This window comes from Struthio camelus, chromosome 1, assembly GCF_040807025.1.
Source record: "Struthio camelus isolate bStrCam1 chromosome 1, bStrCam1.hap1, whole genome shotgun sequence".
Taxonomy (NCBI): domain Eukaryota; kingdom Metazoa; phylum Chordata; class Aves; order Struthioniformes; family Struthionidae; genus Struthio; species Struthio camelus.
In genome coordinates, this window is record NC_090942.1 from 208,540,510 (window position 1) to 208,551,717 (window position 11,208).

An 11,208-nucleotide genomic window follows, 5' to 3' on the forward strand; every position below is an offset into this window, starting at 1 on the left:
TTCATAATTCAAAAAAATTATGAAATGTAGCACCACCTCTTATCTGAAAAGCATTTCCTTGTTTACTAAACGCATTACAAAATTGTCCCAAACAGAAGGCTCAGGCAAAATAAGGACGCTAACATTAGTTAAATACATTGCGTCACTCCCTCATGATGAAACTGTTATGCATCATTTTTACTAATCAGAGGATATTATACAACATGAGTCAGACTGTCACTGCATATTACCTATATAAACAGAGCTGAGAAATATGTTCAACAGCTAAGGATTTAGCAGTGTATCTGATGCAGAGAACCTATGATTAGAATGAAGTCCCTTTCGCTTCTCCTGCTGCTGCATGTGTCGGTCTCCTCTGCTTTTCCTGTGGCTCCAGAAGCAGAAGAGGAAAGGAAAAACATAGCACTTGTGGAGGTAAATATTTTTCAGTGAAGTTCTAAACGAAATAGAGGGTAGTCTAAGAGATAACTGTAATTGCAACTCTTTTTTTATGGAGTATGACTTGACATTAAAGATATATTGTTTTGTAGAGGTTTCAAGTGAAAGCTTTTCTTGTTAATCTGGCTTTGTGACAATTATTCATGCAAAAGTCATTTGGAAATTGCCTAACTTATCTTCAGATATTGTGATTTGTGATTATTTCTGTCAGACATTATATAATAAAACAATAACAATAACGTAGAAGCATGAGTTCTGTTAACAAGGCTCCTCCGGCTGTGGGGGAATAGTCAAACTCAGCAACAAATGTACATTTATGAATGTGCTTTGAGACTTGTGGCGTGACTGGTCTCCGTAACATAAGGGAGGAAACTCACTTGATCGAATTAGACATACATTTCAGGATTTTGCTGAATCAGACCTTTCATGGAATACTGAAATAAAAAGGAAATCTATGAGAAATACCACACTTGTATAGGTGCAACACTTTATCTATTGGCATCAAAATTGTTGAAAATTAATATGAAGCTTTGGATCCATAAAATCATATTTACTTGCTAAAACGTGTTGACTCTCTAATAGCACCCACTGGCTTCACTGGGAGTCCTGGCTCTGTGGAGTCTCACGGTCAGTCTCTATTTTGTTTGCAAGTTTTGCCACTGAAGTAACAGGGCACTAAAAATAAATGTGGAATTAATTACTAATAGTAAATATTAGATTTTAAGGACATTTTCTCCATGTACTCCTTCAGTAAAACAAGAAATCTAGATAAGTATAATGAAAGCTGTAAGTCATATCCAACTCTTCATATAAATTTCTGGAGAAAATAGACAGTTCTAGCTCCTGGCAAACACAGGGCATGTCAGTATAGGAACAATTCAGGACTGTTTAGAAAAATTAAGTGTGACTGAAGACAATACTGGTGCACCACAATGATGTTCTTTTTTTTTTTTAAATTTGGTTCAGACTTATCTACAGAATTTCTACAATCTTCAAAAAGATGACCAGCCTCACGTAAGGCTCAAGAGTGTAAACCCTCTTCCTGAAAAGCTCAAGGAAATGCAGGAGTTTTTTGGACTAAAAGTGACTGGAAAACCTGATCTTGAGACTTTGGAGATGATGAAGAAACCCAGATGCGGTGTCCCTGATATAGGGAAATATGTATTCACAGAAGGGAACCCAAAGTGGAAGAGAAATAACCTCACATACAGGTAACATTCCCTAATTTGGTGCAAAAAGATATAAAACTCATTTTCCAATTTTATGAGCCTAACCTACGGTACTTTAAGCCATATTTAGACATCTAGAGTGATTACCTGATTGCTGGAAAGAGGCATACACTCCAGAAGGAAGGACCTAAAATGAGGCCATTGATTTTTATGCGTGAAAGATATATTTGAAGTTTCTGACTTTTGCACAGATTTCAACTAAATTGCTGTATTCTTAGCAGTATAAAAGTACCTAACATATTGGTTTTACTTTGAAGGATTGTGAATTATACCCCACTTATGAGACGAGCTGATGTAGATGAAGCAATTCAAAAAGCTCTCAGTGTCTGGAGCAATGTGACACCACTCACCTTCCAAAAGATTGAGGACAAAATGGCAGATATAATGATCTCTTTCGTTGTTAGAGGTAACACCGTTATCTTTATCTATAATAAATAGCCACCTGCAATGAGAAAAATAGTTTAGAATCCTAATTCATGACTTCCCTTTTCATTTTAGACCACCAAGATAACTCTCCTTTTGACGGCCCCAATGGGCAGCTGGCTCATGCTTTTCAGCCTGGTGAAGCTATCGGTGGAGATGTGCATCTTGATAATGAGGAATACTGGACAAAAGATGGAAGAGGTAGAGACTTTGTAAACTGTATCTATTTAGATAGTTTTACTTCATACCATCTTTGCTCATGCAACATTTGGTTCATGAGACTAATTGCAGGCAAAAGGTTGGTAAAAGCAGTAGATTTTGTCCTTTTTAATTATTTTATTCCCTTTTCTCCAGAGATTTCTTTGTAGGAATCTGTTCTGATAAAAGAGATATGTCGATCACAGTGGTTTATAACAGCAAAGAAATCAGTGCTTGAAAATACTTTTTCCTTCAAAGGAAGCCTAAACTTGGGTACAGGAAGATCTAGTTGTAAAGTTCTCAGATTGAAAGACCCCTAATCAAAGGGCAAGGAGACCATAATTAATGCCTGACATTCCCTGAGTACTCATATAGCTCTTCTCTTATAATATCTTTTTCAGTTGTAATGTTGGGAGTATTATTAACTATCTTTCGTCTACCTGTAGAGTGTTTTAGGAAGATGTATAACAGTGTTTCCCATTTAGTCAACTGTGCTGAAGCATGAAACTGATTTTACCTGTTTCGTATGATTTTTGTCCCACAGGATACAACTTGTTCATCGTTATTGCTCATGAGCTTGGCCATTCACTGGGTCTGTCTCATTCCACTGATCCTGGAGCACTGATGTATCCAACTTATGCCTACACTGACCCTAAAGAATTCCATCTTCCTCAGGACGACATTGATGGCATTCAAGCCATCTATGGTAACAAAAATAAACATCGCGTTATTTTTGTTTAATATTTCTATTTGGGGGGCTGGTAATCAATAATAAAGGTATATTTAAAACATGCTTATTCCACCAAAATGAAAAGTTCAAATATTGTTGAACCATTGTTCAATTGAAAAAGAAGGAAAAGTCCATGAGGCTAACTTCAGCTGAAATCCTGTTCTGAGAATATCTCATTCTGGAAGAGCTGATTAGCTTTACACGACTGGTTTTAGCAATGTTAAAAGCCTGACTTTGAATGACAAACCCTCATTTTAAAACCAAATTGCCTGTAATTCCCTGTAAGGAAGGTTCCTGGCGTTCTCACAGACCTGAACACTGGCTCTATTTTGCATTTCTCTATACTAAAAGGTAAAGTATTCTTCACTGATCTTCCTATAGGACAGTCCAATGCTCCTGTACAGCCAACAGGACCCACAACTCCACAAGCCTGTGACCCTAGTTTGACGTTTGATGCTGTTACTACACTGCGGGGAGAAATGATGTTCTTTAAGGGCAGGTAACAACGAAAAGGATAGATATTATCTCTTAAAAACATTCAGTGGTTTACAAAAAATCTATAAGCCATGAGGGAAAAGTGTCCCTTTGGAATGTGGTACAAAGTAAAGTCATGTATTTACATAAGGAATAGTTCTTAGATAAAATGTTCCTTGGCTTTCTCTAATCTTTTATTCCCAAGAGCCCTAACTGACAATACTGGTGAAAGAGATTAGGAATCGTAGGATATTTTCAGATTAGTCTGCCATTATGGCCATTGCCATAACAGAGTTATCACCACACTAGACTCTACTAAGAGCAAAGCAACAGCATTCATGTATTTCTTAACAATGTGTTCATGTGACCCATAACATAATCTTTCTGCTAGACCCCAATAAAAGAGCAGGGGTAGAACTGAAAACATCAGTATGTAGAAAGATTTCTATTAGGTAGCAACTGAAGCCAACTCTTAGCCTTACTGCACTACAGAGAAATAGAAGGGGTCATATTTATCTTGCCTGATTTCTGGCATCTAATTGAGGTGCTAAAGTTAAATTGCCCTTGACTTCCTTCACATTCAGCAGAGATATTCATATCCGGAATGTATTCATGAGTTTAGATAGAGTAAATCGCCATGGAAAGATACCCACCTCTGTCCTGTCGTGCTCCAGGAGCTTTAAGTATTGTTTTACATTTATGATAGTGGTGAAACTATTTCAATATATACATTTCATTTAAACCAGATATATCCTGCGCAAACATCCTCAGAGGATAGAGACAGAGCTCAATTTTATCTCACTGTTCTGGCCAAAGTTGCCATCTGGAATTCAAGCTGCTTATGAAAACATTGAAAGGGATGAAGTTTTACTTTTTAAAGGTAATGGAATATGAAATTCTCTACTCTTTTCTAATTCCTCCCTGCAAACTGTGCAATTAAAGAATTCAAAGTGGTTCTTCTGAGATGATCAGTGGAAAAGAGTAGTTGTCTCACTATGCTCTTGCCAAGATATGCAAATAATTAAATCAGAGCATCACAAAGTCATAGTGCTGGAAGGGATCTCCAGAGGTCATAGACATGAAAATTGGCTCTTCTGTTTTAGTTAATGTTCTGAAAGACAAGGCATGAAAATAGCTTCCTGTCTTCAGGTCTAGTTCTTTTTAAACAACAGCATTTCACTGCATGCAGAAGGATTTTTGCTAAGTCTCAACACTGAATTCAACTGGCAAATACAGTTGGCTGGACACTACTACTACTGTTGTTACTATTAGCACGGAAAACATTGATAAAACTGATAGCACATCTAAATATATATTGCAACATGGAACAATAAGACTTTTACTAAAAATATATGCAGTCTAGGTTTAAAAAGGAGTGAGAGAAATTATTAATAGACTTAGCTAAAACAAAATGCATTTTGTGGAAAAAGATTTCAAAAAGTATTTTTTGAAATTACTTTTCAAAAGCCCAAGACAGACTATTGGAGATCTTTGGAAAACTAACATTATTAGTAGTATTTTGTCACTTTTTTGAAAAGTAGACTACAGATGAGGCATACTATTTTCTACAACAAATGAGAAAAGAACATAAAGCTGACAGTACTTATTGAAAAATGTACTGTGGGAGAAAAATTGTTTGTATATCGAAAACCCAATCTATCCTTTGCTTTAAGGTCTCAAATATGTTTTTAATGTCCGAATAGCTTCACTACGTGTGTATTACAGTCTCTGGTATATGAGAGGGTCAATGCATCTAAAATTACCAAAGCATTTTGGTTAGACATATGCTCCTTATAGACACATAAGGAGTCTTAATAGTTTAATTTCATGCACACCTATCTAGCTTTCAAAGTATTACATGGTTCTATAACTGAATAATGTATTACACGACTTTAATACTCTCCCCCATCCCATTTAAAAACATCAGGCAATTAGCAGTTGAACTACTAGTCCTCACCAAGTTGTTACTCAGAGACGATTTATTCTTTTGAATAAAATCTGGGGATATTACTGTCCATACACCTTATGATTCTACTGTTTTATTCACAAAAGCAAAGGGCACTTCCACTGATTTCTAAGGAGTAGAACCATTGTCTAACACAGTAAACTGAGAGGAATAATACTTAAATCTAAAAAATGTTGGTTGCAACCCATCTAAAATACAATTAAATGTTGCTTATTAATAGTAAAAATAATTAAATGAAATGTGAATATATTTTTCAGAGGATAAATATTGGGTTCTCAGAGGATATGACATTGCACCTGGCTATCCTAAATCAATCTATCGTTTGGGATTCCCAAAGACTGTTAAAAGAGTTAATGCAGCTTACAGTGATGAAAACACAGGAAAAACATACTTCTTTGTAGCTGACAGATACTGGAGGTAAGATTTAATGTTCAGCTACCATACAGTGTATTTTCTCTCTAAGGACTGATGTATTGCTGCAAAATGAATATGCAGTAATGTTTAAATTAAGTAGACGCCAGAACTTTAAAAAGGATTCAGTGAAAGTTTAAACATTTGAAGTATTTGTTAGGAAATGCCAACTTTTCTATGGGATTTTTTGACATTCATTACATTATTGTAGTGGGAATGTAATTACTTGCTAGTGGTGAACCATCTGTCTAGGAAAAGAACTGTTTTCTACTAAACTACTCACTTGTTCTCCACAGCCGTTTAGCTTTTCTGTTTAAGGTTATTATAGTGTATACTTTTCACTCACATCTCAAACAACATGAAGTGCTAATAAAAAGTGTTGTAATTGAATTTCCCAATGAAAGGTCAAGTTATATATAAACTCTGATTGCACAACTGGTAGTTTTAATAATTTATGAAAAGTTCATGAAAAATTTCAGAGAGTAGTTTTGTTTAATAAGTACATAGTTGACACTAATACAATTATGTTTCGATTGTGCTGTAATCTTTCTATTTCCATGCTTTGTGCTTTGCTTTCATACGGAAGTGAATATTCTCCAGCTAGTAAGAGAAAGTGATTTTACACGTATTTGATGGTCAAGGTTCTAGACAGGCCAGAAATGTAGGAATATATTTCTGGTCTAAGTTCCCAAAACCCTTAAGAGCTTTGTTACAAACTCCACTGAGGGTAAGATTTTCAAATCTCAGGACACTCACAACAGGCAAACCTTAATACATAATAGGAAGCATAAAAAGCTAGTTTTGCTTACCCTTATTAGACTGTTTAGTAAGCACATGCCTGAATTTACTTTGAACTTCTAAAATATTACCTGATTCCCTATAAATTTTAATAATATTCTTTGTGTTAAGATATGATGAAAACAAAAGATCTATGGATCATGGTTATCCCAGGAAAATACTCTCAGACTTTGGAAAAATTGGCAGAGTTGATGCTGCTTTCCAGAAAGATGGTAAGTAAAACATATCTTTAACACGATTTTAACTGAATATTTGGGCTTTTATAGAGACAAGAATTTATTTTCAGAAAACTTGTATTAATGTTGATGTAAATCTATTGAGATGGAAATGAAAAACAGTAAGTATGCTTGGACTGTTTATGTTGATTTTTTTTCGAAGTACTGAAAAGAACTTATGAAATATAATTAGATTCAATTTTATTTGTAGGCTATGTGTACTTCTTCCACGGAACAACTCAGTTCCAGTTTGATCCTCGTGGGAAAAGGATTGTCAGGCAAATGAAGAGCAACAGCTGGTTTGATTGCTAATTGGAATAGCTTTTCATATGCACATTATACGATCTTATGTAATGGATTTTTCAGCATTCCATGACGATCAGGTCACGGTGGTTTTATGACCAGATTTTGTGGGATTATGATCTGAATAATTTGTAATACATATTTTTAATATAAATGCAGTTATGTAATTTATTGTATTTTCACCTCTTAGGTTAAAGACGCCTAATAAATTATAGTTGTCGTATTATCGTGTATATGCTTTCTGATTTGCACTAATACTCAAGAGCCAAGGCTAGCTTCTAAACACTAAAAAATGTATTCCAGCATGAAATGTCAGATCCTTTTCCCAAGTCAGCAAGAAGACTAGCCAGCTGGCGCTGAGCTCCATTACCCCACATAAGCCCTGGTGAAAACCCTATATATAACTAGGACAATTGGCGCTTATTACTGTTGGTCCACAAATCACACTTCTGCTTTCTGCCCTCCTTTCCCCCGCTTACAGTCTTAGCCTTTCCTTCAGGACATAGAGCATAGCAAATATAGATGCTTTTCTCCTGTCTGGGGATTTGAACCGGGTTTAAAATTGAAAAAAACAGAAGCTTAGAAAGGATGTCTGAGACCACTGAAACCAGTCCCCTGCTATCGCAGTAGCCACATTATATAATAGGTGGATAAACCTGCCTGCTCAAAGCTCTTTCAGGTCCTTATTACCCTGCTAGTTACTAAGTTCCTCCTGATTTCAGGGAGATAAAAGCTGGAGAAGTTTGCTTAAAAAATTCTTGCCCGAGAATATTTCCCATTCAAAAAACTCACAAAAAAAGTTTTTATATCCAGACTACCTGAAATTTTTTCATATATCCTCAATTAATCACAGAATCACAGAATGGCCAAGGTTAGACGCGAGCTCTGGACATCATCTAGTCCAATCCCCCTGCTCAGCCAGGGTCAGCTAGAGTACATTTGCCCAGGATTGTGTCCAGGCAGGTTTGGAATATCTCCAGAGAAGGAGACTCCACCACCTCTATGGGTAAACTGTTCCAGTGCTCTGTCACCCTCACAGGAAAGTTTTCCTCATGTTCAGATGGAACTTCCTATGTTTCAGTTTGTGCCTGTTGCCTCTTGGCCTGTCACTGGGCACCACGGAGAAGAGTCTGGTCTCAGCCTCTTGACGCCATCTCTTCAAATACTTGTACACATTGATGAGATCCCCTCTCAGTCTTCTCTTCTCCAGGCTGAACAGGCCCAGTTCTCTCAGCCTTTCTTCATGCTCTAATCCCTTCGTCATCCTTGTAGCCCTCAACCGGACTCTCTCCAGTAGATTGAAATGATGTTTGAATGGTTATCCACTTTCACTTTAGTTTTTTCTTAGCTCTGTTGGTAACATGAGAAGCTATATGACAATCACAGAATGTATCCTGTCAAAAAGATCATCTCTGGCATGCCGCTTACTTCGGAGAAAGGTATCAGAATTCTTTAATAGAAGTAATTGGTTTTTGAGAAAAGAACACATAACAGTACAGAAACATCATTTGAATTGTTTTCATTACTCAGTCATCTATATTAGAAGACCATCAAACTTCATGTTATGTAGCTAAAGAACAGAGTTGGCAATCCTTACATTTATTAATTTCAGCAATAAAAATTAGTCAAAATACAGATCAGTTCAGAAATAAGAAATTGCATTATTGAAAATAAAGGTGAATATATGATAAAATAAAGGTGAATATATGAAACGCATTTACGACAAGGTCACGTCTGGTGCCTTGACCATCTATATCGCATTTCTGGAAGTACAAGCTCTGGTTCCAGGAATGTTGATCTTGCAGAGTCATTTAATGTGATTGCAGCTACCAGCTTCAGTCCATGTAATCACCTGCAGTTGTCTTACTCCCTTTTAATAAGTTAACCATCCTATTTCCTAATTACTGTACTGTAGTTACTGTACCACATCCTGATACATGGTAACTGTTTAAATGTGTAGTCCTAGCCCACATTGCGGTTAACTGAAAAAAATTTACCCAGGTTGGGATCCGATTGCCTAAATACGTGTGTCTCGTGCTTTTGAGATGCTTTAAGGCATCCAAGACACCCATGCAGGTATGAAATGGGACTTCTGGAAGACCAGCGCTTCCCTGAGCTCCAGAGCCCACAGTGTCTCCCTCTAGATACCTATGTTTGGGTGACTGAATCCCGCCTTCACAGATCGCAGTCTTTGCCAAAGGTTTGAAAGGAATCAGATAAACTAGCTGAACCATTTGCCATTGTCCCATGTTTTTTCATTCAAGTTGAGTGATGATTTGGCTTTGTTGAACCTGTGATGTGATTCACCTTTAAGGGTCTGCTCAGTTCAGCTGCCTGAACAGGTATCTAGTGCCATTAAGATGCTTTGGCCCCCAACTGCCGGTCTAAGAGGCATAGGTCTGCTCTAGGTCCTGGATCACATCCATCAGCTCTCTGTCAACGTGTCAGCTTCACTAGGCTGTCTCAAAAAGCACAGCACACCAGTGTTTAGGTAGCTAAATTGCAGCCTACGTGTTTTCGTGTGAGCTCAGGCATAGGCGCTCATCACAGTCAGTGGAGCTGGTCAAGACTCTTGAAGTCCTGAGAGCTATGCAGCTCATCCTAAGTTTAACTCCTACATGTGGTCAGATTAACAAACAATTTCTTGATGACATTTGGCCATATTGACTAGATTTCTGTTGGCTATTATGTAAGCCTAGGCAGTTATCTCACATGTAGACACCCACACTATGGATCGCTGAATCCCTCCTGATATCATCACCATGATGCAGCAGTGTTGTTCATTTCTGTGCCTCTCTGTGTAGTATAACTTGATACTACCAATGTGGTGAGGACAGGCAGTGACCTTTCCAAGTTAAGACATGGGTCATATTACCACAGTCTGGATAAAACCAGTGCTACGAGCACAAGAAGAAATCACGAGGCAGATGAGAATCCACCAACTCTCACCAATGCTAAAGATAAGAATTAGGGAACCATAACCAGCGGCTGCTTTACAACTTCTTCTTTTCCCAGCCTTCAAGTCCTGCTCTAGGCACATTTGTGGAACATCTTTTGTGGGAAACTGTGCACTGAGATGTCTCTCCCAGGAGCAGCTGGAACCAGCTGCTGTGTTGTGCAGGCAGTCGAGTTGCAGAGCACAGGCTTCGAAGGATGTAGCCTCTGCCACTTAGCATCCAAGTGTTTCCTGAACAAATATGAAGGTCAGCTTGAGCTAGAAACTAGCAGCTAGTCTAAATTGGTTGTTTAAGCTTCTCTACATTCAATAAAGACAGAAGGAGACACCTACAGAGGTTAATTCATCCTTTTCTAAGATAGCTGGTTGAATCACTGTCTGGAGATATCTATTTCTGTTTTCTATAGAATTCTTAACCAATAAGTGTTTAAAGTTAAGCGCCACTAATCTTAACTTAGCTGATCTCATTGGCTATAATCTTCCAGCAGATAGCTGTGGGGAATGGATGATCAGCCACAGTGGAAAAAAGATAGCCACTTCTCCCAGTTCATATCAAATCTGCTTATAGTGCTGCCTTGATTTTTACAAAAGTAAACTCAAATTAGATGTAAATATATTTTCCAAAAATTTGTTCTAGTTGCCTTTGGAAATTATGCTTGGTATAAAAAACACTGAGTAGGGGTTTGTGTTTTGTGACCTATGTCACGTATACAGTTAGATGATAGCACCATGCTAATTCCTTCTTGCTTTAAAACTTCTGAGACAAACAAATACCTCAGCTTAATAATGGAAAGCAGAGCTCAAAAAAGACTTCCGCTACTTATGGATAAATGCGTCATTTCCAGGATCAATTCAGTCATGCTCACCGTTTGAGAGAAATCATTGTCACAGTTTGTACATCAATAACAGAACTGAATGGGATCAAAGTCTCACGGATCTCTCACATGTTACCACAATACAACAATAATAATGAGAAAGGGTTTTTTTGTCATTTTAGCTGATAAATGTCATGGAGTTTAAAAAACAAGGCTGTGTTGCGAAATTTGGGCAATGAAATTCGTCATTAA

The 11,208-nt window shown here is 37.2% G+C and overlaps 1 protein-coding gene across 1 annotated transcript; it reads left to right on the forward strand.

Annotated features, from left to right (window-relative positions):
* The first annotated feature begins 244 nt into the window (after positions 1 to 244).
* LOC104151761 (interstitial collagenase) lies at positions 245 to 7,408 on the forward strand. Its single transcript, XM_009686764.2, has 10 exons — positions 245 to 414; positions 1,405 to 1,649; positions 1,925 to 2,073; positions 2,166 to 2,291; positions 2,833 to 2,994; positions 3,400 to 3,517; positions 4,239 to 4,372; positions 5,716 to 5,875; positions 6,779 to 6,879; positions 7,094 to 7,408. The coding sequence occupies exons 1-10, from the start codon at positions 301 to 303 to the stop codon at positions 7,192 to 7,194; spliced, it is 1,410 nt and encodes a 469-aa protein (XP_009685059.2). The 5' UTR covers positions 245 to 300; the 3' UTR covers positions 7,195 to 7,408.
* The last annotated feature ends 3,800 nt before the right edge of the window (positions 7,409 to 11,208 follow it).